The sequence below is a fragment of the Triplophysa rosa genome, linkage group LG21 (assembly GCF_024868665.1).
Source record: "Triplophysa rosa linkage group LG21, Trosa_1v2, whole genome shotgun sequence".
Lineage (NCBI taxonomy): Eukaryota > Metazoa > Chordata > Actinopteri > Cypriniformes > Nemacheilidae > Triplophysa > Triplophysa rosa.
Genome location: NC_079910.1, coordinates 17,733,717 through 17,761,495, shown reverse-complemented (window position 1 = coordinate 17,761,495; position 27,779 = coordinate 17,733,717). Strand labels below are relative to the sequence as shown.

General features: G+C 38.9%; 1 protein-coding gene across 2 annotated transcripts; it reads left to right on the top strand.

Moving 5' to 3' along the window:
* LOC130545519 (PDZ domain-containing protein 4) lies at positions 1–26,982 on the top strand. Of its 2 annotated transcripts, XM_057320058.1 has the most exons (8): positions 1–3,084; positions 18,244–18,297; positions 19,597–19,874; positions 20,418–20,508; positions 20,607–20,705; positions 21,557–21,619; positions 21,717–21,818; positions 24,131–26,982. In XM_057320058.1, exons 1-8 carry the CDS (start codon positions 3,025–3,027, stop codon positions 25,994–25,996), a joined length of 2,613 nt encoding a protein of 870 aa, XP_057176041.1. In that variant the 5' UTR covers positions 1–3,024; the 3' UTR covers positions 25,997–26,982. The 2 variants fall into 2 exon arrangements, with proteins under 2 accessions (XP_057176041.1, XP_057176042.1); XM_057320059.1 differs by lacking the exon at positions 18,244–18,297.
* Positions 26,983–27,779: the final 797 nt, after the last annotated feature.

Here is a 27,779-nt window from a genome sequence, read left to right as displayed (position 1 = left end):
GTGTGTGCGTGTGGTTGGCTTCTCTGGGCGTTAATGTCTTTGTGGTGCTGTCTCCCTCTCTCTCTCTTTCTCTTTCTCTTTCTCACTCTCTCTCTCTCTCTTTCTCTCTCTCCGCTGCAGTGGGGGAGTTTATTCAGCCGCTCACACGAGGGGACGAGACATCAGCAACCTCACCTCACCTGCCTGCTCTCCCTCTCGTCTCCTCAATCAGAGAAATGCCGCTGTAACCCGGACCGGACTTTTATGTGTCAGCTGCAGGAACTTATACAGTTTGGTGCCTCTTTTCAAATAACCACTCCTTAAGGATTTGGGGATTTTGGGGAACAAGAAAAGCCAGCATGGATTACTCAAATCCCAGCCAAACAAAAGGATTCCGCACTCTTGGGAGGAACAAGCGAGAAAAAGAGGGATGATACGCCGACTTTATAATGTCCTGTCTTTTCTCGCCCCACAACTTGAAGGGTATTACCAGGGTGTGTTGATGCTGCATGCTGTCTAGTTGAGAGAATGCTTTTGAGACTGTTGCATTGTTTTTGTCTCACTTTTTATCCCATTCTCTTAAAATCTTTCCTTTTTACTTCTTAACTCTCCTAATAAACTCTTTGAAGCGATTGTAAGTGAGTGTCTACGCAACAGACTGTTTTATTTGCATGACCGCTCATGTTAACGCTTGACCCTCTGTTTATGTGGGTGTACTAGGGCGACGCCTGTATGTGTGTCGGAGCGCTCGGGGTCTGTCTAGCACGTTACTGCAGCGTGAATGACTAGCCTGAAATCTCAAACAGCGGGGTGCGTGAAACAGCATGACCGCCTTTGACAGTTTAATGAGGTTAAAGCTTTCGCTGTTGTCGAGGTAGGATTGAAACCCTGTTTTGTTCAAAGTTGGCATGTGGATCAAGTGAGGATAAATAGGAGTTGTAGTTAAATATTGGGAGGTACTCAAGTAGAAATGTTGTTACAACGTTTTGCATGTTGGAGCGGAACGTTGATTTTTCCTCAGAAACTCAGTGTGAATAAAGTGTGAGGGAAGTACGCAGAAACAAAGAAAGAAAGGCGGAAAAGGTTCAACAAAATAGATAGCGTTAGATGGCACAAGCTTAAATTAGGTAAAGTTGTTGTGAATCTGTTTCATCTTGAAGGATCTTGAAGACTGCTGCCTCATATTCGATGAAGATTTATACCCACCTTCACACAGCTTGCCTTTCAATTCTCCTCTGCAGCAATGTGTGCCAGTAGGATGACACCTAGATAGCACAAAGCGGTGGTTTTAACACAACGGACATTGAAACATTTCTAAAAGCAAATGCCTGATGATTATGTTTCACAAACCACTGAGCACCAAAGGCGTCCAACTGGTACCTTATTAAGAGAGATATGGATTTCTTTGTGACAGAGCACCACTGACCACTATTAAGGGCTTGTGTTATTTAATTGAATTTTCTTTTATTGATCTAAATAATAGTAGCATTTCAGTCTTGAGGCATTGGGATAATGACTGCTTTTGTATGCAAACATGGTTTTTCAAGAACGAAGTAAAAGTTTATGTTCAGTTCCATGCGAAGTTGCTTTGCCAGCTGCTATTCATCCATATTTTTTGCTCACAGACAACTTCTGTATTGAGTCATGTTTGTATCCTGAGCGTGTTTGGTCTAATTGTCTAGAATCGTGACTTGTGCAGATGGGAGGCCAGTCAGACAACGCTGTTTGCTGTCATTTAAGCAGATGTAGCTAGGAGTGTGTGGGATTCAATTTCCCTCAAGCATCTTTTTATGCACATTGACCCTCTAACCTTACGGTTTTATGTGCTATCCTTTTTGCCAATTTATTCAGCATGCAACATGAGCATGTTCATGTTTGTTGAATGCGACTATTTACACAGTTTAGAGTGTTTGAAAGGCGAGATAGACAAACAACACCCATGTGAAGTGCGGAAGGTGATAACAGACAGGTTCGGAGAAGATGGAGATATTGGAACCGTTTTCGCAGTAAATAGAAAGTAGAAGCAGGTGTAGAAGAAGCTGTTGAATGATTCTGTATGGATGTGGAAAAGTGAAAAGTCAAACTCTTCTTTGAGATCCACGGCAGATGAACGAGAAAGAAACCTGGTCACTTTTTATGATTAAGGGTGAGAAACAGCGAAAGGACAGTCTGGAAGAGAATCTGATGCCACAGTCAAGAGCATGAAAAATTGTTGCACAGAGAACATTTAGCGATTCAAAATGAAAATGGTATGTCACATAAATTGATTCTTAATCAACGCAAACACTATGACACTGCTCTGGAAATAAACTGAGAGGACTGATGCAAGGACAAAACTGGTGGTCAAAGGACGCCAAATGATCACTCATTTCGTCGAACAGTAATTTACTTGCTTTACCTGGAACCTGCTGCATTTACGGCCTCTCTTGGATGAATATGATTGCCCGTCCAATCACCCATAAATCCTTCCCTCACTTCAGAATGAAACACTGAACACAACACAAGCCTTTACATGCAGCATTTACTGATTTGGGAATAATATGGCTGCAGTCCCAGTAAAAGCGCTGGAGAAAGTGGCTTTGATGAAGTCGTGAGTGTGGCAGCGAGCCGTAATTTCATGCCGGTTTCCTGAATTAAGCACATTAGTGAGGGGCTGCGAGTGTGGCACAGCATTACATTTTAAGCACAAATGGACTTCACAGTGCACAACAGACCTGAGATGTGACTTTTTGTACCATCAAAAAACATTAGTTTCATTTGAACAGGTTTTTTGCATTTAAAACTTTTTTTAAAAACGGCAGCTGAAAAGCTAGTTAATGGACTCCAGCACAAAGACCTACACGTGTACCGTCTCTGAGTGTTAAACTGGAGTATACCCAGAAAACTAGAAACGATTCAGCACAGGAGTGTAAAGTGGGAACTGAACAACCGTGACATCTGCCCAGGGAGATCTAGTGTATGATACTGTTTCTCAACTAGCACAACTCTTCCTTTGCGGAAAAGACAGACAGCTATTGTTGGACTGAAGGATTTGGGGCCGTCAGAATGGGTTGCAACATGTGCGTGGTGCAGAAGCCTGAGGAGCAATACCGGGTCATGTTCCAGGTAAGAATCAAAACTGGAGTGTGTCAGATGTCTGACTTGTTTGCACCTGGACATAACCTGTATCAATATTTATTTACATAGAAAGGCTAGAAATTGATTTTATGAGTCTGTACATCATCTATTGCAGACACCTGGGGCCATATCACAGAAACTTCCTCAAGTCCTATAATATGAACAAGTTTCAGATTGAACCTTGGTTACTAAACAGATAAGATAGGATTGTGAGTTAGGATGTTTCGGTAATATAGCCACTTAGCAGGCTCTTTAAAATCTTTTTCTTTAACATATTTTTGTTTCTGATCAATAAAATTCATTTTACCATCTGCATGTGCAGTAATAGCGTGATGTTGAGAGCACCAGTCAAATACCTCTGGGTTTTTGAGTTCACCTGCCCATTCAGTCTTAATAGTTAATGGTGAACATGGCTTGCTTTAAAGGGGGCTTGAACCTTGAGGCTCGGTTTGAGCTCTGACCTCAACCACCCCATAATGAAAATGCACAGTGGACGCATAAGAACAGTGAAGGTGGAGATGGGGAGGAGGAGGGATGCCAGAAGAATTGTCACGGGAAGGCAAAGACTGCCACTTATATATGCACATAATTATGACATATTATTATTGACAGGACTGAATGTTTAGGCTCCTCCCAAACGTACATTTATAAAATAAAATGGAACATGCCAATAGAAAAGCTGCAGTAACTTTTCAGTGCATTTAGCATCCACTTAAACTGCATTATGTGTGAAACAAATATGTGATGCGAACAGTTCATTGAATCTTTAGCTTGTCTGACCTTATTACAATCTTGTTTCGCATCTTACATGTGCTTCTAATTTATTCTGATATTTGCTCTCTAAACCCTTTCACTCTCTCTCCTTGTAATCCCGTTCCCACGAGTTTCCTCGCTGTCTGTGGCAGCAGTAAGCTGCTTGTTTGTTTGTCTTACTTTAATGAGATTTAATGAGCTTTACTACAGCTGGAAGAAAACATACCATCCAAAACATTGCATTCTCAAACAAGGAAGCAGTCAAAAATTCCACTGAGGTTTTGATTTACAACTGTTTCGGCCTGTTATATTTTTTTCAGTTAATATAAAATGCGCAGAAGTGACTTGCAATGAAGCGAATTGCAGCTGGTGTTTGAAACTAGAGGTGACTTTGAGGAAAGCCACAGATACCCGAAACGCTTTTCTGGGTGTGAAATTGCACCCAGACTGCATGCGTTTCATCGATAGAAAGTTTTGTCGATAAGAGACGGCTGATACTAATAAAGCCAATTAGCAGAAAACTGGATGCTTTAACACTAATGAGCTGTTTGTGTACAGATGGAAAGGGCTGCAACCGTGTAATTACCAACATCATCATTACTTATGCATCCAGATTACTGATTCACACATGCTAAAATTTCCAGAAATAAAGAAAACAAACATACCCACAATGTTCAGTGAAAACCACTGTGGTTTCTCCTATATAAGAACAGAGAGATTAAGAGACTAAATGATGCCTTTATTAAAATCTAAAAATGCCAAGAGGTTTCACTAATGGGACGGTGTGGGGTTAGGTTGTAGAAAATACAATTATGTAACATTTATTTGCAAAGTAAATAAGCCATAAACTGGTTAATCTCCCCTCTAAAGTTCAAACCTCTGTTGTGCTATCAAATCATTGATCTACTTGTTTAAAGGTCCCGACCTAACCAAACGTGATGCGATGAGATTCCTGCGATAAGCAATTTGTTTGTCCATACCCGAACGCGAAAAAGTCGTGGGATGCGACAATCAATCACAAAACACAGCCAATACACAAAACTTTAGTCTGTTGTGACAATGGCTTTCCTGTGGCTACGTGGTTCAGTGGTTAGAGCATGGCACTAGCAATGCCAAGGTCATGGGTTCGATCCCAGGGTATTGCGCATAGTCAGAAACAAATGTATAATACAATGCAAAATGTATTTTTTCAAATGCGTAAATGATATAGAGTTTTCATACCACAGGAATAATTAGTTCCAGAACGATTTGGCGGAAGTACCTGCTCTTTGTTGTGTTTGTACCGCAGAACCGGACAGAATTTTACTTCAGGAAAACGTTTTGGAGAACAAATTTAGCTCCTTCTGCATAGCAGGGTCTAATCCAGAAATAAAGAAACTATACTCTTAAAAAGAAAGGTGCTTAAAAGGTTCTTCACAGCGATGCCATAGATGAACCATTTTTGGTTCCAAAGAACTATTCAGTCAAAGGTTCTTCAAAGAACCATCTCTTTCCATTTTTTCTCCACAAAGAACCTTTTGTGAAACAGAAAGGTTCTTCAGATGTTAAAGATTCTTTATGGAACTAAAAGGTTCTTCTATGGCATCGAAGGACCTTTTGAAGCTCCTTTTTTTAAGAATGTACCAGCGAAGCAAACGTGTTGAGTGGCTAAACACGTCACAGAAAAGTGTTTTACAGTTTTATACTGTACGTCTACATTACATGCCAGTTATCAAGAAACCCTCCACAGACAACACAAACACAACTGCAATAGCGGTGATCTTCAGTTTCACCAAAGAGGTCCTAATGGCGATGCAAATGCAACCAGGAAAATGGCCTGAGGGAAAACTTAGTTCGCGAACGACAGTCCTTTTACATGACTTTTGTTCCTGAAATTAACTGGTGGGAAAGCGGCTATAGTCACAGATGTGATATCCCAGATGTGACAACCTGTCATGGAGGACTGAATCAAAAAAATTTAACATCGGGACATTGTGAGGTGTTGCAGACATGGGGTTGGTTTTTGTCACCATGACACACTATGTGTGGTAAAACAACACCCTGACACCCATTGTCAATTACGAATCACCACAATGAATGTCGAATGGAACATTCCAAAATCAGGCTGAAATCATGATAGTGTGAGCCCAGCATTAGGCATTCACTTTTTCCAGCAGGCAGCTGTTAAAAATATAAAATAACTTAGTTGTAAGCTTTTCAACCAAGATATGAAAAGAACCAGCTCATAAGAGCTGGAAAGGATTTGTTTCTCAATCGGACCCACTGATCGTGCTTTATTGTATCAGGCTTTAGCACTTCTTGAACATTTTGTAAATAACGATTTACAGTTAATAATACAGTTAATCTGGAATTCATGTAGATTGGGACAGCTGTTGACAGTCATCTGGAAATTTCCCAATTTACACTTTATGAGTCATTTTGTGTTGATTTTGTGCTAAATTTGTTGAGTTTATAGTAAAACAAAATTTGTTGTCCTTAACTATACATAGATATGTGTTCAGTTAAGGACAGGTTGTGCTGTTATAAATAGATTTTAGAGTGTAGTACATGAACCAAAAACTGTTATTTTTCCTCAAAAAAAAGGTCAAAGGGTCAACATACATAATGAAGGTACCAAGCAGAGTTGTGAGAAACCCTGCAATAGTTTTCAACAAAGGTCAAAAGAAATGGGAGAAAGCATTGTAAAAAAAAGTACAATAGAGATTTCTTGACAGGATTTGATTTCTCCGAGGACGCCTGAGTTGAGAAACAACCCCCTGAGCCGACAAACCGTACTGTATGTAATTTGCTCCATAATTTTTCAGAATTTTGTGTGAGAAAAACAAGCTTGTTCGATCTGGATGAGATTGAAATCGCAGAGTACACCTGCAAAGCACAAATTCACTTGACCTCCTCAAGGGGCAAGAATTCAGTGCCGTCGCAAAAGGTTTTTTTTCTCTTACTGCTGTTCAATTCAGACCGCGAACTCATAACTCAGGTGAAATATGATTTCTTTTGCTGTGGTGCTGTGCAGAAGAAACTGGTGTGGTGAGTGAGCAGTCTTGCTCCAAACATCTCTCTTCAGCCTCAGCAGATGGATGTGTTGAAAGTAACCCGTACACGTGTCAACACTAGACGCAATGCAACCTCGCAACAAATCTTTTCCATGTTATTTTGAGTTTTTGTCCACACCGGCCGCTACAATGATGCACGACAAGCTGCAATTGATTCTATAGTAACTTTTGAAATGTCATACATCAAATCTAGTACACACGGTGTTAGACAATGTGGAATTCTCTGGAAACATGGCAAAACGTCAAATGGAGCTGATAGTACTACACTATAATTCCACACACAAATTCTAAAAAAAGTTTTTTTTTTAAAGAATTTTTTCGAACATTCTACGTGTAAGAATAACGTTTTTACTACAACGCTTTTATAACATTTCTCTTTTAAGATTACTTCAGAAACTTTTTTCAGAGAACACTAAGACAATGTTAGCTATCGTACTGCTAACGTTTACTGTTTGCTGGGTTAACCTTTCCCCAGAGTCCATCACCCTTCAAATAAAGAACAAGATGACAGCTAAACCTTTTTTCCTTTTTATATGGAGACTTGCTTAACTGCCCTGCTTGTTTTTGCTGAAAAGAGTCTCACATTTAGAGTTTTAGAATAGGTCTCGTAAAATATGTTCAGACTGTCCAAGCTACCAAAGACTGTCTGAAGAAACATCTGAGACCATATCTGAACTTAACATGATAACTTAAATAAATCTTCTGAGCTGTGAAACGCATCCTCAAAGCAGAACAGTTTTCTTCTGGAATTAAACTTATAATGAAACAAATAATAAAGCTGAAGTTAAAGAGAGCTGGACTTCAGTCATGACAGATTGAGAAGAGGGTTATAGAGGAGTGAGCTGAAGGATAGAGATGATGAAGAGCATTAGAGGAATGAATAGATAGGAGGATGGATAGATGGCGGTTTTTCTTCGGCTGTTTGCCCTCAGACGACACAAGTAATTGATTTGTATGCATCGCAGAGCAGGAATGAATCGGTGGACCTTGGTGGCTCGTCGGGAATGGTGGGGCTGTCCGTGACAGTGCCTGGCTGTAAATATTCTGGGCTTCTCTGTCGATTTTAATCTGAGTTTCATCTCTCTTCTAGTTTCATCATAGCCGCAGTTGCTGGACTTAATACTCGTCACACAAGTGAGTCACATTTAAAACTCAACTCGGCTACACACTGAGACCACAGACTGCCTGACACAATACATTTGCTTTTCCTCAAGGAAATAGCAGCGCTTAGGCAGTGAAACAGTAGCTGTTTCAGGTTATAGACTCTGGTTCTATGTAAATCAAATGCGGCATTAGAGCCGTTGATGCTCAGGACACGTGAGAATAAACACAATGCAACACATGAGACTATTGCCAGAAAAAAAGGCCTGTTGTTATGATGGAAAACAGACGTCTGGAAAAAGAATTACAAATATTCTAATAGATTAGGGCCCGGTGTCACAGACAAGGCTTATCTTAAACCAGGACTATGCCTTAGTTAATTTAGGATATTTAAGTCTCTTATAAAAATGCTTTAGAAAAATACATTACTGGTTTGTGCATCTTAAGCCAAAACAATGGCACTGATATATTTTAAAATATGTCAGGTCAAGTTATTTTCTGTTCAAACATTCATTTTAGTCTGGGACTGTCTTAAACGTTGTCTATGAAACCGGGCCTAAGAATACCAAACATTGTAAATTAAAATATTCTTCTTAATTTCATTTAAAAGAGACAGAGAAAAGTGTTAATGATGTCTGTATATTAAGCGTCTCAATCTGAAATCATTTAATATTGGAAAGAAATACACTGCTGACATGCAAGCTGTGTAAAAATGATTAGAAATGTAGAATACACAAAACACACATTCACAGATCAAGCAGAACAGCATTTGACATGGATGGCGGATTACTAAAAGAAATGTTATTCTCTTTGATCTCCATATAAACATTATAATCCCTATATACTCCTGAATCCTTACATCCTGGTTCTGGTACAACAATAAATAATGTAGAGGCCAATAAAAGAAGAACTTTGGTGGGGGGGTGAACTGTTCTCTTGAAAATTTGAAAAGACGTATTCACTTAAATCATGTCTTAGTCCCATTTTACTAAACCCACGTCTTACGTTCCAAACGTTATTTACCAGACAACACTGCTCTTTCAATATGCTTTGCAAATCCATTTCCACCTATTAGATATGAAACATGAAAATCAGCCTTAGAGGAAACAAAAAAGGATCCCACACAAACACATCAACAGTATAAAAGCAGGAAAATGTTTATCAGATGTGCATGTTGAGGCACATGTGTAGTTTCCCTTCCACTTGCAAAACCGACAGCAGAATAAACACCATCAATCTGCCCGGCACACTAGTGATATCACACAACCCATCAATCACTCCGAGCACCCCCTTCCCCTCTCTCTCTGCAGCTCTCTCTGTTTCTGAGCTGCAGTGGAATGGGATGCTGTAACTATGGCAACCAAACTCATTAGGCAAGCAGAATGCGTCTTCTTACACTGAATTTTGTGTAGTTACATTAGTATTAATGAACATATGGCACGAATATGGTTAAAGTGATCAAAGAAGTGCTGCCTATGTCAACACAAAAAAACACACAGTGCTGCGACTTTGCTCGACCACACCCTGCGTCACTGTGCCAGACATATCATCATAGATCTTTTTTTTCTTATCGAAAGGTTTCTTTAGTGTTGTTTGTGTTATTTTAAAGGGGTCATATGACACGGCTAAAACGAATATTATGGTTTGTTTTAAATGTAATGCAATGTGTATACATGATTTAAGGTTAAAAAACACTGTATTTTCCACATACCGTGCATGTTTGTATCTCCTCTTTGCTCTGCCTCTCTGAAACGCGAGGAATTTTTACAAAGCTCATGGCTCTGAAAAGCGAGGTGTGCTATGATTGGCCAGATAACCAGTGCGTAGCGATTGGTCGAATACTGCAAGCGTGTGACGGAACTGTAACGCCTCTTACCATATTTGGAACATCAGGTTCCAAAGCAATTGTACTGACAGGTACGCCCACCTTACTTGCGTATACATTTGGGCGATCTTAGTCAAATCATACCATGAACTGACGTAGATTTGTGGGGGTGTGGTTACACAAGGCGTTTCAGGCAGGTCTGGGTGAGCATTTGCTTTTAGATAGAATGCATCTTTTGTTCCGACACTTTAATTTATGCAATTTTACGTGTCTAATACATGCATGGGCAACTTATAACACACCAAAGACAAAGAAAAACACGTATTCGCTCGAATCGCGCCATATGACCCCTTTAAAAAACTAAAAACACTCACTGTAGCAAATGCTTAGCAAGACACTTACAAATATGTGTAACACCCTAGTAACTGCTTAGCAACGCACTTTAAACACTCAGACCGCAATAGCAACTGCATAGCAACGCACTTGAAATGCTCATAACACCAATGGTTTAGTCACACATAAACAGACTTAAAACACCCTAGCAAATGTATAGCAACACATTTAAAACACTCAAGCAACTGCACAGCGATATACGGAAAACACTTAGACATTTAAGTAACTGTATAGCAACACATTTAAAGGACTGCACAACAACGCACTCATTATATTCAGAACAGCCTAGCAACTGCATATCAACATGAGTAAAACACTTAAAACACCCTAGCAACTGCATAGCAATGCATTTGAAACACTCTAAACACCTTAACAACTATAGCAATGCCCTAGCATGTTGTACAGGCAGCCACCACTAAGACCGTGCTTCCTGTTTTCATCCTTTTGCATAATTTCATAGAGGTGTTTCCCAGACCTCACACACACATACATACACGCAGTACATTAGTAGTAGATCAGATCACAGGAGTGTTTAGTAATGAGGGCTGAGCACCATGTGTGTGTTTAATTAATCCCGGTGGAGTTAATCGTCAGGGGAGGGATCAAGATCTATTCAGTATGGAAATGAGTGTCAACAGTGTGTCAGTGAGGTTCATCTTTCACCTCATCAGTATGTACCCCAACAGGTATCTCTGTCAGATGTGTGTGTGGGGCTATGTGCAGGAGAAATGAAAGGGTCAAAGGGCTGTAATAGAGAGAATATGACAGCAATACTGATATGAACCCACGCAGATAATAGCTTTGGTCCAAAATCTTGATGAGCTGCCTGCCTAGGCAGTATTTTGAGGCATTATTGGCATGAGGCGAAGGTTTTTGTAAGTAGGACACTAATGTTTGTTTAAAAAATTGTCTATTTCGTATGAATTCATACAAAGTGAATCGAACAAAACCATTCGAATATTAAAAAAACAAAGCTGTCCCTGGCAGCCAGATCCAACACAAGCTCACAGGAATTGGTAAGTATTTTACGAGGTAGCTAATTCGTATAAAGTTATACCATCTCATTTGGACGTTTTAGTACTCCAATGACCTTAGGTTTAGGGTCAGGGTAAGTGGAGGGATTCCAGTATTGCTTTCATCTAATAATCATAGGTTTATTTACGTTTGACATTGTACGAATTCATAAGAATTAGCCGTCTCTTGAAATAGTTACGAATCTTAAGGCGGCATTGCATTTCTTCTTACAGACCAAGCAATCCGAGAATGCATTGTGACATACTAAACCCAGATGGCATGGAGAGTTAAAGACATATTAATACCACATTTCCTTATTTAAATCTTAAAATATATGATGGTGATTGCTTAGATACTGGAGCGAGAGAACTCACTGGATTTTTACATAGTTAATATCTTAGACAACAGAAAAAAACAACAGAGAAGTCCAGAGAGAGCAGATATCGACTAAACAATGAAGATGTTAGACTCTCTCATGGTGTATGTGTTAAGATACTGCAAAAATGAACAATGATCCTCTTTGCAAACAAAAGCAGATTGCACAAACAATGCCTGCTGCGACATCATCCAATTGGCTTGTTTTTTTAAGAGACTTTCGTACATAATTTTGTATTTCATTTAAATAAATCTACAGCAGCATGGCCCCAGTAGACAAGATAACGCTCCGCTTCATAGCATCCGGCTGTGAAAGTGAATTCTCTTGACGAACTGTCTGCAGGCTATGATATGAGTTCTGCATAGCTGATTTCTACACACAAAATACATGTTGCATATGTAAAACTATTCATCTCAAATACTTTACCTTTATACTTAATAGAAGAAAAGAGAGCGAATTCATGCGCTTTTAATTGTCATATGTTCCAAAAAACTGGCAGAAAATGCAGAAATAATTCTACAGAGGGGAAATTAAAGTGTTCTCGCAGTATCTCAAAGAAAAATTGTCGCTACAGGCTTAATGATTCAACAAAACTCTTTCAAGCTACATGAGTAAATGTATTGCTGCTCCCAGCATTGAGTTTCTGTGTAGAGAGTGTTTACTCTCAACCGCTGTCGAAGGGGAAGCCCCAAGGGGATGAATGAGAATATTAGTATTCCTGTCACTTACATCACTGATGCGCCACACTCTCGGTTTGTTCTTCCCCGCAGAAAAAAACAGGTGTCAATGTTTTGTAGTGAGACGCATACACTACCACAACATGTTAAAACAGTGGTGTTAGTTTTATGTCTTATACAGAGCCAAATCACGAGAACTGTTATTTAAGTAGCAAAGACCCCCATTACAATCCTTACATTGCAAAAAAGTCTCATCGTATTTTCTGTTTTACACATTGCACATTAGTGCCCATATTAATTCTTAGGAATCTCATTATCAGGCTTCTATGAAGGAACATAAAAAATGGAGCTAATTACTCACCCATTGTCGGAAACAAGACGTCCGTTGTGCTTGATAACACTCAGTGACACTCTGGGCTGTGGATTTCATGTAAATTAATTACAATTTGGATGTAAATGAGCTCCTCCCTAACGGAAAATTACATTCCATGATGACTGTTAATGGGCCACTCCCATTAAAAATGTTGTAATTGATGGCCGTTGTCAAAAGCGAAACACAATGTGGTAACCCAGAAGTTCCTGCATAACCGCAGCAGAAACACTTTGCTCTAGAATTCTTGTAAAACAAAGAAATTGTAACTTTTGAACCGTCTTATTTGTAAACCATTTCTGTATTTTGCCATTATATCATTGCTTCGTACCGCAGACGCAAAATCTATGGATTTGCAGTGTATACATAACATTGTATAAACAAGACGATTTCATGCAAAATGAGTTGACTCATCTGAGTCATCTGACTCAACCATCTGAGCCTCACTTTCTTTCTATGTCTATTATCCTTTCACAAATAAAGTCTAAAAAAGCCCAACAATAAACATTTTTATCGTTTTTGTGTTTTTAAGCGTGTAACAATTGAATGACAAGCAATGCAAATGGTTTTGATCTCTTACACTCTAAAAAATGCGGGGTTATTTTCAACTCAGCGTTGGGCCAAAAAGTTACAAACCCAATCCCTGGGTTAAATTAATCCAGAAAAATGTTTATGAGACTGTCCTTCAAAGAAACAAACCTATAGATCATTTGTACAAGCATCTTATTACGACCAACGGTTCCGATTTAAGGATGAGCGCCCTCTAGCGCCAGCAGCTCATTATGTACTACACGTACTATGTTACGTGTATTGATGTGCCGGGTATTCCATTGCTTTAGATTGTTCACTTTTTATGCATTTAATACTTCGTATTTGTTATAGTATGAATAATTTCATGAATATTTAGGGTTTAAAAGATCTTTTGTATCTTTGACGCTTATTTTTTAGTGTCTGTTTCTTCACTCAAACAATTAAATGTTCCTGAAATAAACTCTTAGAGGAACTCTGGAGATATGAAGTTCATGTGTTCATGTCCTCATAAAGCACAGACGTAGACAAATTCATGAGCATCACGCGTGTAGCACGTTAAACTGTGCAGTTCATTCACTCAGACACGCAGAACAGCCAGATGGCATGTGTAAATAACAGGAGTCTAGTTTTATGGACTCAATGCAACCGGAAAATAGACTAAAACTATGTAAAATAGCATTTCAATAAGCTATCACTTATTTCTCCACATGAGAAATGTGAGCGTGTGAACAGACTAAAATGCATGTGTCTCACAGAGTTTAGCAGGTTGTGCGTTGGTAATAATGGTCTGTGGGGAAACGCAGTGCTCCGTGTGTAGTGTAGTTTAATGGATTCATTAAGTTGAGAATTTTGTTTTATATTCTGTGTTTTATGTTATGTAATAAGTTAATGGGTTACGTTCCTTGCTCAAAATGCATGAATGGTGTAGTGTAAATACACTTAATTAATCCTAACGGTTTAAATTTAAACACTCCAAAAACTGTCATCATTGCAAATTTATAGCGCAATATATAATTTTATAATGTAAGTAGACAAAAGTTTCTCCTGCTGCTGGTAGAGGCGCTAATTCAGTGAACGGTCCAGTGCGTCGTATTTGAGGTAAGGAACAAACCACTTTTCTTGTCATATGAGTTGGAGGACAGGTAGTTATATTTGAACCAACAATGGATAAAAACAACCCAGAATTTTGGGTTGAAACAACCCAGTATAGGTTAATTGTAACCCAACGGTTGAACCCTTTTCGACCCATCGCTGGGTTGAAAAAATAACCCAGCACTTTTTAAGAGTGTACCATGGGGTATTTTGGGTTTGCAAGTAAACTTACAGTATATAAAAGACAAAAAGAGAATGAATATGTATTTTCCCCCCATGTTTTAATTTCAAATCATTTTGAAACTTAAATCATATGAAATATCTAAGGTGTTTATTTTAGCATGAGTTTGTGGCTACACGTCCAAAAACCAACACATGGATTCTCTCTGGATTTGCATATATATGATCTCTATATCTATAACTCTTCTACCAGTGCTCCAGCATGACCATTTCTAAAAACCATTGGAGAAGATGATGGAAGGTGATAAGTGGCCAACCAGCATCTCAGCATCATTACTGATCCCATTAACCACTTCAGACTCCATCTTTACATCTCTCTCCAGCTTCTTCTACGCACTTTTCGCTCCTCTTAAGATCAGTCCCATTTCTCTCTCTCCCTCCCAGGTCTCTCTACCATTCCTTATCCCCTTCCCCCGTTGTCTTTCTCTGTCTCTCACGCTCTTTGAACTCCCCCTCCCCCTTCTATCTGCTTTTGAAGGAATATTGAAGACTAGCCCTGTCTTTTGTTTCTTTACTCCAAATTCCAAAGTGTACTCTCTGTCTGTCTGCTTCTAGACGGAAATTCCGACGGACATAAATTCATCCTCAGTCGTGCAAAACTTTTGTTTTGTTTAAGTCTTGCATGCACTAATACATTGTCCTGCATGGCCGTCTGGGCTCACGGTCACTCCGTAAGGTTTAACATCTTGACTACTGTGCAAGATATAACAGCGGGTGGAAAGCTAAGAACATGCCAGCCTTATCTCCCTCTGCCATCATTTATCTGCCCCCACCCCCATTGTTCAGGATCTCTGGACTATAGCCCTGCAGCCGCAGGAGTGGACGTGCGGGGAAAGATGTTTTCCGCATTACGGCTGCTTGAATTAGCGTCTGGGGATGTGGTTATGCCTCCGTATCCGAGATGAGGATGTCTTCTATGTAATAAATCATCGCTTACTGTTAATTAAACCGTCCATCCAAACTATGCTCCAAGTGAGTGTGTGTTTAGGGAAGAGGCGTTAAACTGCATGCATGATTTCGTTTATGAAAGCCAGTGCCCATGATGGTCGTATCCTTGGATGTGATATGACAAGAAGAGAGCAGAGAGGGACAACCTTTACAGCGAGACTATTAAACGCTGTGGGACACTGAATCCTCAGGCCTAATGTTGCAAATTCTGGCAAATCAGAGCAGCAATGTTGCATTGAAATAGATTTGAGATGAACAGATGGGTGTGCGGAAATCTCCTGACGGTGGACAAGGTCAGTCTCGGCCAAAAAAAAGAGTGTGAGCAAACTGAAGACACATGGAATGTCTGCCCGGAGAAACCAACCGCTATTTACGATGATGTGAAACGCAACTTATGTGACTTTCATAATTAGATGCATTTAAAGATTTTAGATGCATTCAGCGAGAACAAAAAATGTAGTGAGTTTTGATTCAGAACTATTGTAGTCATTGGAATAGGAAGAGATTGGAGAGTAAAAAGTGGGCGTTGAGAAGGACCCACAGAGATGGAACAGAGATATTTCATTATGCTGAAAGGCTATAAAGAGCGAATATTTTGATTTATTTGTTTGTGCTCATTTTTTGCCCAAATTTCAAGCCAGTTGGGCCATAACCAAGTCGGTGGAAGTACAGCCTTCCCATTCCAACATTCACAAAACAAACAAGCATGGCCGCCAATCAGACAATCTGCATTTAAGAAGCACAATGAGATAAATGATTGCACAGATTCAAACACAGCAAAAGCACGCACATCAACTTGAAATGGGTGCTCGACCAAAAACAAATCATATGAAAAAATGTATACAAAGTCGGCACACCAAGGCTCCAAATATTTTTGGAGCCTTGGTGTGCCGACTTTTTATACATATTTAATCTATGCATCTGCACTAAAAAACATTTATACGTATTTCAGCCCCCTCGAAGGAGTATTTCACCTTCAAAAGGAAAATTCTGTCATAATTTACACGCCCTCTTGTCATTTCAAACCTGTATGACTTTCTTTATTCTACAGAACACAAGAGAAGATATTTGGAAAAATGTTGGTAACAGAACAGCACAGCCCCCCATTCACTTCTATTGTAACCGATGCAAGTGAATGAGGGGCTGTTACCAACATTCTTCAAAATACCTTCTTTTGTGTTCTGCAGAAGAAAGAAATTCATACAGTTATGAAATGACAAGAGGGCGTGTAAATGATGACAGAATTTTCATTTTGAAGGGGAACTACTCCTTTAACAGACCAGCAAATCAGGAGTTGTAGGGAGTAGAAAGCGAGGGAGGAAGTGTCTGTGCTTTGGGTGGGCCGGATTTCAGCAGCTCTGAATGCTTTGATTAAGTTTCTCATCCTGACCTGAACGAGAGTATCTCACTCTTTCTATCAGAGTCCTGCTGAATATTAACACTCTAATCCTTATCATCTGACTTGCCACAGGGATCATGAGTCAAAGCTGAACCAACACAGTGAAACATAATTTGAGAATGTGTGAATACTAATTTGAAGATTTATTCACTGATTCATTTCAAGGGTTTATAAAACCATAAATGTCTGGAAGGAAGGGCGGTGTACCGGACGTTAAGTTTGGGCCGCAAAAGCACTTGCGCAGTAACGTTTGTTTATGCTGTTGCTTTAAAACCATCTATAATATATATATATATATATATATATATATATAGTATATATATATACATATAATTGCTAAATATATAATTGCAATAAAAAACTGTAATTTTAATAATTATAAAAAACCATTGTTGTTTTTGGATGCAGCCAATAAAAATGCTTCTCTGTCAGTGTGCGTCCCAACAACAGAACCTATCTTAAGGGAAGATCACTTCAGAAAAATGAACAATGATGAACCGGAATCTGGCCAAAATTCTGACTAAGGATAAACTGTATCTTAAATGATCCCGGTAAACTCTGTTTGATAATGATGTTGCATTCCTGTCAAGGAGACAGATATTGAGCTAAAACACAAGCATGCAACAGATCCCAAAACATATGGTAGTGCTCCTCAGATGCACATGTGATTGGATGGTGGGAGAAAGCAGAGTACTTGAAGGAAACCCAATGCAATACGAGGAGAACATCCCAAAGGAAGATCTCACCATTACCTTCTTGCAGTGAGGCCACACGAGATCCACAAATAAGTGTGCTATATGGGAGAAAGTCTTTAAAGATTCAGTAGATCAACCTTTGTGAAAAATCTACGTACAAAATCACGCTGCTTCCAAACACTGCTAAAATATATGGAAACATATTTGAAAGTACATCATCTTAAGGCTAAAATACACTACAAGACTTTTGCTCAGATTTTGCACGGATTTTCAGTCTGGACTTGTTGCAGAAAGTCTGTGCCAGTCTGCAGATATGATCAGTTAATGTGTTTCTATCTGAAACTTTCAAAAAGTCTGCTAGTGTATGATGTCTAGTTTAAAAAAAAGTCTTGTAGTGTATTCCAGCCATTAAGAGCATGCCATAGGGCATGTTTAAACCACAGCTGTGTATCGCTCATGTTAAACTCTGAATCATAAATCACGCACGCTCTTCTCTGCACATATTGAGTTTTGTGGTCATTTATCACCATGATTCTTAATTCTGCTGAGTTGTTTGTAGTTTCCCTTATTGGAGTTTCTCGATTGTCCCGTCAGCGCTAAATGAACCGGACTTGCATTAAGAACTGCTGTCTCTTTAATACTCTTTTTTAATAATGCGTTTGCTATCTTTCTTTTCTCAGAAGAGACAGATAAACAGCATGCTGTGTTCCATTAACGGGGAAGTTGGATTTAAGGTTATAATGTTTTTTTTTCCGTGTTATTGTGAAATAAATGTTGTATATTTGTTGAAGTGACGTGTTTGGATGTTTTTTTTATTCTGTATTGTGCGTCAAGCCTGTCATTTTTGTGTATGTTTATGAAATATTGTTTTTTGTAATGTTTACTGAGTGTGGCATTCATACACCTGTCTTTGATTTAATATGTTTGTTTCTGGCATAATACATATAGGGGCGGTTTCCTGGACAGGGTTTAAGACTAGTCCTAGACTTTAATGAATGTTAGAGCTGTCTAAAATTAAAACAGCTTGCGCTGACATATCTTAAAAAAACATCAGTGCCATTGTTTTGTTTTAAAATGCACACAAGTCATTTCTTTTGTAAAACATGTTTGTAAAAACTACTTCAATGTCATTTAACTAAGGCCTGGTTTAAGATAATCCCTGTCTGGGAAAGCACATAATGTATGTCTATCTATGAACAACTCCTTGAATTTACAAACAAGCTCTACCTAGACATTAAGATGATCTTTTTGATGTAACATCACTTCTTGCGTGGCCATTATGTCTTCCTGTGTAATTATATTATGGCATGCATGCTTCTAATAATAATCTGTTAAAGGAGCATATCCTAATTTTTTATATTTTAAAGTCCCAGTGAAATTAAAAAAATACGAAGCTTATTTTTCCATGAAATATTGCAGCGTTTATTGTAAAGAGTTTATCAATGTGGGTCATTCTCTTTTAAAAATTCAAGTGTCCTCATAATCTTCCGTTAAAATCTGAAAATGCACTTGCGTCCTGTAGTGACTATCCATCTTAGATGACGTATGTTAGACGGCTTGGGCGGAGCCTCCGTTAACTCCTCCCCTTCAACTCTCAGTCTGCTGCCAGTTCCATTTCAAAATGCAACGGCTGTTTTTACACATCCAATCAATTCGCAGTGAAAAACGCAAGCCACTCCCACTAATTTTCTCCTTTGAAATTCCTTTTCACTCGGAAATGCATCAGAATACAGAAGTAAAAACGATCGCAACTTCCGGTTCACAGGGATTTTAATAATCTAATAATTGTTTTAATAATTAATTTTTTTTATATTTCACATCATCCGTGGATATGTTGAAATGAGCTCACACGAATGGTCATTTTGTAGTGATTATCTTAGGTTTTACAGCTTAGCATAAATAAACGATTTATTGTTTTATTGTTTATTTATTGTTTTTACATACTTGAAATGACCCCTTTAACAAGCCAAATCTACCACAAAATGCTGTACAAATGAGCAGTCCTGATCCTGGCTCTTTCTCTTTTAACGCAGGTGAACAGTAAAGGTTTAGCTCACCACTCTCGGGATCAGAATCTACATGCGCTGCACTGCAGGCGTAACATGAGGTGGAGTCAGAGGAGGAAAGTAGGTGTGCCCGGAGTTGCTGGTACCACGATCGTAATGACTGACTGTGTAGACAGCGGGACACAGACAGATATCAGTTTCCAGCACATGGTGACGTTAGGCAGACCTGTCCATCACAACAGACCAGAATCACCTCCTTCACCTCCACTTCCACCCGTGCCTGAACCCTACCTCTTCAACCAGCTGTAAGTGTGTGCATTTAGAGATGCTGCGTGTGATTTAATGAAAAGTAATACATTACTATAAAACACGGCTAATGAATAAATAAATAAGAAAGTATGTTTGTATAAAGAACATGATGTCTACACTGTAAAAAATGATTCTGTGTCGTAGTACATTTCATGAAGTTATTTGAGTAAATTTTACTTAATACAATTGTGTTCTTGTTTTTTAACCAAAAGTTAAATTAAAATGATAGAAATAATCTCAGAATTCTAAATGCACAAATTATTGAGTGAATTCAACTTAATTTTATTACATTCAACCCACTTAAACTTGTATAAAGGATATTTACTTAATTATTTTGTGGTTGGACTGCATGAATTCTTTTAGTTAGTTTCCCTAACTGAGCAGTGAATTTAGAGTTCCCAGCATGCTTTGCTGTATTCTTGCTCTACCATTTGGTGCTACAGAAATAATGCATTTCATTACTGTCATAACTCAGGAAGGGTTCATTCTGAATGTTGATTTTTCTCGATTTAGTCTGTAATATTGTGTTTCCTCCCCAGACCACCTCTAGACCACATGTACTACGACCCAACAGATTATTTTGACATTAGTCAACATGAGGTGGACAGACAGGATGATCTGGAGTATGAGGTCATTGTCTCTTTAAATTTCCTCTATCACAGACTCACAATCTTCTCTCAGACTGATATACTGATGAAGTGCTTTATCTCTGTTTTTCTTTTCTCTAGGAGGTGGAACTGTATAAATCTTGCCAGCAAGATAAACTAGGTTTAACGGTGTGTTATCGCACAGATGATGAAGAGGATCTGGGGATCTACGTGGGTGAGGTGAGAAATGAGGAGTAATGGGAAAATACATAATACATTTATCTAAAATGTCATATTAAAGTGATAGTTCACCCAAAGATAAAAATTCTGTCATTATTTACTCACCCTTCTGTCTTTTCAAACCTGTATGACTTTCTTCCGCAGAACACAAAAGAAGATATTTTGAAGAATGTTGTTAACTAACTTCCTTCAAAATATCTTTTTTTTGTGTTCTGCGAAAGAAATAAAGTCATAAAGCTTTGAAATGACTAGAGGGTGAGTAAATGATGACAGAATTTTTATCTTTGGGTGAACTATCCCTTTAAATGAATCTCTCTGGTATCAGTGTACACACAAGACTGAGCAGATTTTTATTTTATTTTAACTATAGCAAAAATCATCCATTTAGAAAAATTCAAGTAGATTTTTCACACACATTTTCACATGCGTGTGTACAGTTTTGAATAGCAAAAGCATAACTGAGGGAGGTTTTATTTTTATTAAAATTTATTTTACAGTAATTAACAACATGTCGTAGTTGCTGTAAAATGAATACAAAATATTCCTTTAAAGGAACAGCTCACCCAAACAATTTCAAACCTGTAAAAATTGTGTTGTTTCCCTGAACACAAAGATATATAAAAGAACGTTTGCAACCAAATGGTTCTGGGGCACTATTGAGTGCCTACTATGGTAGTCAATGGTGCCCCAGAACTGTTTCGTTTCCCACATTCTTCAAAATATCTTTTGTGTTCAACAGAACAAAGAAATGTATACAGGTTAATGTATGTAAATGATGACAGAATTTTCATTTTTGTTGAACTGTTCCTTTAAGATGTGTAAACTTGATATACTGTATCTTGCCATTGCAGGTGAACCCCAATAGCATTGCTGCTAAAGATGGGAGAATCCGCGAGGGAGACCGAATACTACAGGTACAAAAGGCTAAACAAACCCCTCTGTCATCATGTTAACTACCTAACAGATGTTTATAAGATTATTTGAACCTGCACCGAATGTGTTTCTGTTCAGATAAATGGCATGGATGTTCAGAACAGAGAGGAAGCCGTAGCCATCCTTACCAGAGAGGACAGCACCAATTTTTCTCTACTGTTGGCTCGACCCGACGTTGAGGTGAGATTAACCTTAAATTTTAATAAATAACTGTAAATACATTTCCGTGTTCAAGCTATTCAGTCAAAAGAATTGGTTTGGTAAATGATCAAATGTATTGAATAACGCAGCAGAAAGCACATTTTAACTGAAAATATAATATAATATAAAATATATAAAATATAATATAATAATATTTATATTGTCAAGCCTCTGGTTTGCTTTTTCAAAGAGGAAACAAATGTGTTAATGTGCAGGAGGTGAAATGGGCTTCATTCTGTTCCCTGTTCACAAATGAAAGCAGACAGGAAAGGTGGCGTATAGGACACAGCAAATTACAGACGAGGAAATAAACGGAGAGCATTGGACACATGTGGAGGGCTTATGTTGTTGTCTGGGTTCGGCAATCCTTTATTCCACTCAAGGTCATACTCAAGAGACCGACTCATTAGCACATACCATAATACACACACAATGAGTCACTACTGTCCATTTCATTTACTTTAAAACATTCGATAGAGTCACAGACAAATGCAAATGTTTTTGTTGTTGATAAATGGAGCTTACACATGCCAAAATCACGTCCATAATGCAGCACTCCAAAACATGCTCTAAAAAGTGTTGCAAGGAGGTCGCAAACAGTGCAGAATGGGTTCATTAAACACCAAATTAAGAGACAAATGATAACGACAGGCTTGTATGAGGACAAATGAGACTTAACATCTACGTATGTCTCTCACTCTCAGAATGTTTTCATCGATTGGCCCCAAACTTCATGGTCCGACGTCATGTTTTAACTGTGAGATTGAGCATATTTAGTCCATAAAAAAGCCACGGCAACCATCCCACTGGTAAATATTTAAATAAAACATAATTCACAAACCCACTTCATGAATACAAATAGACTAAATCAGCATTTATGAAGCTCATTTAGTATGATCTTAATTGACATAAGGCTGTGCAAGAAATAAAGGATATTAAGTTTGAATAAAAATCAGAATAAGTACAAAAATGCTGATAGTAAAAACCTTCATTTATTTTCATTAACATTTAAAAGTGTATAATTGAATAAAACAATTAAAACAATTTATGGAAGCGCTAAACAATATTTTACAATGCAATGCCTATAATCAACAATACATTAAAATAGTTTGAAACAAAGTAAAAAGTAATTAATATTTTCACTAAATAGTGAAAATGTATTAAATTAACAGAATAATTTAGAATAAGAACCAGGAGAGTGAAGGGTCATATGGGAAATGCTTAAAGATTCTACCGCTTTCAGGGTTTAGGGTCAGTAGCACACAAGTGTGTATGTTTTGTGGAAGGTACAGATGGTGTTTGAGCCTCTGGGCCTGTATATTCCCCAGCACAGGTGGCTCATCTGAGAAACCTCTCACTGTTTAAACGTCTCATACAGCAGATGGGAAAGACCCCCATAGACAGATATAGAGCATCCAAACTGTGACCCAGACAAACACTGTCCTCTACTGTTCAAACAGGGAATATTTTCATGTTTGACTGTTTTAGTATTTTAATGAATCCGTTTTTTAACACTCTATATATACAACTGTGGCCAAGATGATGTCAGATTCAATTATACCATGAAAATATGAGGTTTAAGATTTTTAACAAAATTATTTGGCAAAAAAGGAAACTGCAGCATATGAGGAAATGTTTTTATTCAATGAGAGTCCAGCATAGAAAGAAATTCCTTGTAGACGACCTTCCCAGGTTGAGACCTCAAGAAGCTGGATGGTAAAACGATTTTGCAAATTCTAGTCAAAGAGTGGCTTTTGAGTTGTTTTGACGAGAATATGAATATTTGTTGGTCCTGGTATAGTAATATTTTGTAGTCACTTTCCTGGGTCTTGCTCGTATGTCACCAAGCCTCCTTAAGTTCTTCTGAGAGCTAAGCTTCAGTTTACACATTACACAGAATACACAAAAATCCCTAATATACTTTTCACGCTTGTTTAAACAAATGGCAAAGACATCAAATTTCAATTTTTTAAGTATTTATTTGGCATTTGCACAATTTAAACACATGGAAAATGGGCTTTAAAATGTTTGTGATGAGGCTCATTGTTACAATAACTTTCCATGGCACATATGACAAATACACAAAATTAAAATACACAAGTGAAGGGAACTGACATGCTATTACTTTTACAGAACTATAAAACAGGCAGAACAATCAAAACAGATAAGTGACTGTAACAATACAATCAATTGGCCACTGTATAGTTTGCATGTTTTGAATATTTTGCTCACTTGTCTTTTGGTTTCCTTCTTAATAACTGATAAACATTCTCAAACCCCTTTCTTGTCAGAACGAGGCAGATGATCTGGATTTGGAGTTGGATGTGGGCCTGGATCTGGAGGATTTGGACAATGCCTCTAACTTACCCAGCCCTCAGCATCATAGGAAACCTAGCTCCTTGCTGAGTGACATCAGCGGGATCCGAGGCGGTCGGCCCAACCTGTGGCAAACTGCACTCAATAACAGCCAGGAGTTGGACAGTGGGGTGGGTCGCACTGATGAAAGCACACGTTGCGAGGAGTCCTCCGAGCACGACCTCCTGGCTGATGATGCTACCAGCGCGTGCACGACTAATGCCACCAACACACCCGGCAGCATGCGCAAGTTCCTCGCTGCTCAACACGGATGGGAATTCCATTACAGTAATGACTCACTACTGGGGACAGATGGGGTGGGAGCCGCAGACCACGGTGCTCCTGAAACACAAGGGTCAGGGACAAGCCGAGTTCTGATGCCAGGGCTTACAGAGGAGGAATACGAACGTTACCGTGAGCTGCTGGAGATCCGGTGCCTTTACGAGAAGAACGGAAATGCGCTTCTTTATTTCGACAGGAAGGACCATGGTGCGGGAGGTGATACTGCAGTAGGTGGTGCTCCTGTAGACATGAACTGCAATGAGAATTTGATGCAGCATGAAATTGCTCTTCTGGAGGAGGAAATTCGACATCTGGAGTTCAAGTGGCGCAACGTTTTGCGGGCTCAAAAGATGCAGCAGTTGCGACAACGCTGTCTAAAGGTCTGGCCAGCTGACGAAGAGGACGATGAAGATAAAGGAGCCAAGTCAAGGTGTGGGGTTGCAGAGGCGCTCCACCATGAGCTGTCAGATATCAACGAGATCCCAGAAAGGGAACGCTCTGACAAGGAGAGTACAAGTGCTTACAATACCGGTGGGGAAAGTTGCAGGAGCACACCTCTGGCAAGTGAACGGCACCCTGGAGATTCCAGTGCCTCTGCAACTATGAGACCTCGGGCACCACGTCACAGAACGGGTTCAAGTAGGGATAAGAATCTAAACCTGCCTTCTTCATCAGAGGCCAAGAGAAAGAACGAAGAACAAGGAGACAGCAGGAACTCCAGTCCAGCAACAAGAGTTCGGTCATTATCTCGGAACGGCGGCAACAGTAAGAAAGGCTTGGATGGGGCACGACGAGGGTCCCAAGGGACTCTATCTTCTGGGATAGTCAAAGGAGGAAGGAGTGCAGAGAACAGTCCATACCTGTCCCGTCGCCGCTGTGGAAGCACATTGCCTCCACGTTACCAGAGCTGCATGCAATTGAGGGATATTTCTACCAATGACAGCCCAGACATTAAGGACACTAACGTAGAGGTCACTGCTAACCCGACTAGTGTAAATAGAGACTCGGCAGCTGCCCCTGCAACTTCTCTGAGTGGACCACCGCTTCCTCCAGCTTCACCTCGAATGGAGTGGAAGGTAAAAATCCGCAGCGATGGTTCTCGTTACGTGGCTAAACGTCCAGTAAGAGATCGTTTACTAAAAGCCAGAGCCATGAAGATTCGGGAGGAGCGTAGCGGGATGACCACGGATGATGATGCGGTGAGTGAAATGAAGATGGGGCGGTACTGGAGCAAAGAGGAACGCAAGCAGCAGCTGCTGAGAGCTCGTGAGCAACGCCGCCGCCGCGAGTTTATGATGCAAAGCCGACTGGACTTCTTGAGGGAGAGAGAGAGGGAGCAAGATTACGGAGCGCAGGGACAAGCTTCAATACTTGAGCTCAGCCAAAAGAAGAGCATGAAGAAACGAAGCCGCCGTATTTTGGACAACTGGATCACCATTCAGGAACTCCTGGCTCACGGGACCCGTTCAGTAGATGGAAAGAAAGTGTACAACCCTTTGCTATCTGTGACCACAGTTTGACAAGTGAAGCTGGAGTTTTAACATACATCTGAAGGAAGCAGGCAGAACTAAATGAGAGAATAAAGGATAGAGAACTTTAAATGAAGAACAAAAAAGAATTTGATTTGGCGGTCCATTCAGGAAACAATTAAGATGTAAATGTACCTTCCAAAACGGAAAAAAGGTGCAATGCCAAATGAATGTGAACTTTTAAGTTGTAAATTGCTTGAAATGTCATAATCACATGCACATGCAGACTATTACAAAGTGAAAAGAAGGCAGTTCTGACTTTGGTTTGTAATCATAATTTAATCTTTTAACATTTGTACATGAGGGGGGGGAACAGACAAAAAACAAATTGTATTTTGATCTCATGATGGTGAAGAACCTAAAAGCAGGTTGACTAACTGGAAAATATAAGGTGGTCAAAACAGTCAATAACTGTTACTTTTCATAACTACCTTGAGCTGATCTAAAGCACATTACTTATTGAAGAACCAAAAAGCACACAGATAACGAAAATACACAAAAGTTCCAGCACACAAACATAGGCACAGTGAATGTTCATGTCAAACAATGACATTGGCCAAAAAAATCGGATGCAATGATTGTATATTTTTGGGATACATTGGACATTTTTATCATTACTGAATTATGACCAGCTTGCGAAATCCCATTTGCAGAAATTTCTTTGATATTGTAAAAATGTGCATGTTGTTTGTAAACGTTTAACCATTGTTGAGTGAAACTGTCGAGTGAAAATGTTGCAGTGTTGTCTATAATAATTGTATACAGGACACTAATATATTGTGTCCAAATCTTCATAACATGTTGCAGGTATAAAAGGACAGGATGTTCTCCAAAATGTTTTTGAATAAAACTTTTGCAACGTAAGCACTGAATGCTTTACTTTCATACTTTCACAAATCAAAAGTTCGCACTCACTGTATATTTTACTGATGTAATACTTTACAGCAACATAACAGAAAAACTGTCAAATTGTAAAATCAGTTTTCTGTAAAATTATCAATTTACTTCAATACATCCCAGATGGCACAGGTACACCTTTAAGATCTGGAAAACATCTGCTGTGTAAAAACATCTTAGAAACAGTGTGAATCATAAACATCTTACAGACATCTTCTGAATGTTTATATGACATCTGACAGCAGACGTCTCAGAGACGTATTACATTACGAGAATGTAAATGGAGACATCAAATAGACGTCTTTCAGATGTATGTGTGCTATCAGGGATGTGCGTAGACGTTCTTACCCTGATAGCACACTCCATGTGGTAGAAGTCTATTTGACGTCTGTATTTACATCTGAAATACATACTGTAGTTTGCTCATCTGCAATACGTCTCAGAGACTTCTGCTGTCAGATGTCATATAGACATCTAAAAGACATCTGTAAGATGTTCATGATTTAAAATGGATGTAAAACGGCTCTTTCTAAGATGTTTAGCAGATGTTTTTACACAGCAGATGTCTTTCAGATCCAGATATTTAGCAGACGTCTTAAAGACGTACGTGTGCTAGCTGGAAAATTCAGGCAAAACCCAGAGCTGATGAAATGTAAATATTAATTGCGTTACATATAGCAGTATTTACATCATATAGAATTTCTTTCATTTGCTGCTACATTTTCATCAAATAAACACAAGACGACATACTGGATACCATCTCTTCATTTATTGGATGTACAATTATGAAAAATAATAATCATAAAAAAGACTGGAAGCCCAGGATTATGTACAATCGTTCTCTTTGATTCTGTGGCAACATCTCTCAAACATTTCA

Bases quoted from the DNA above. Each gene is read 5' to 3' on its own strand.
- LOC130545519 (XM_057320058.1), top strand. From the start codon at position 3,025: ATGGGTTGCAACATGTGCGTGGTGCAGAAGCCTGAGGAGCAATACCGG. The intron at 18,298-19,596 runs GTTATAATGTTT...CTTTTAACGCAG, and splicing joins ACGGGGAAGTTGGATTTAAG to GTGAACAGTAAAGGTTTAGC. The intron at 19,875-20,417 runs GTAAGTGTGTGC...TTTCCTCCCCAG, and splicing joins CCCTACCTCTTCAACCAGCT to ACCACCTCTAGACCACATGT.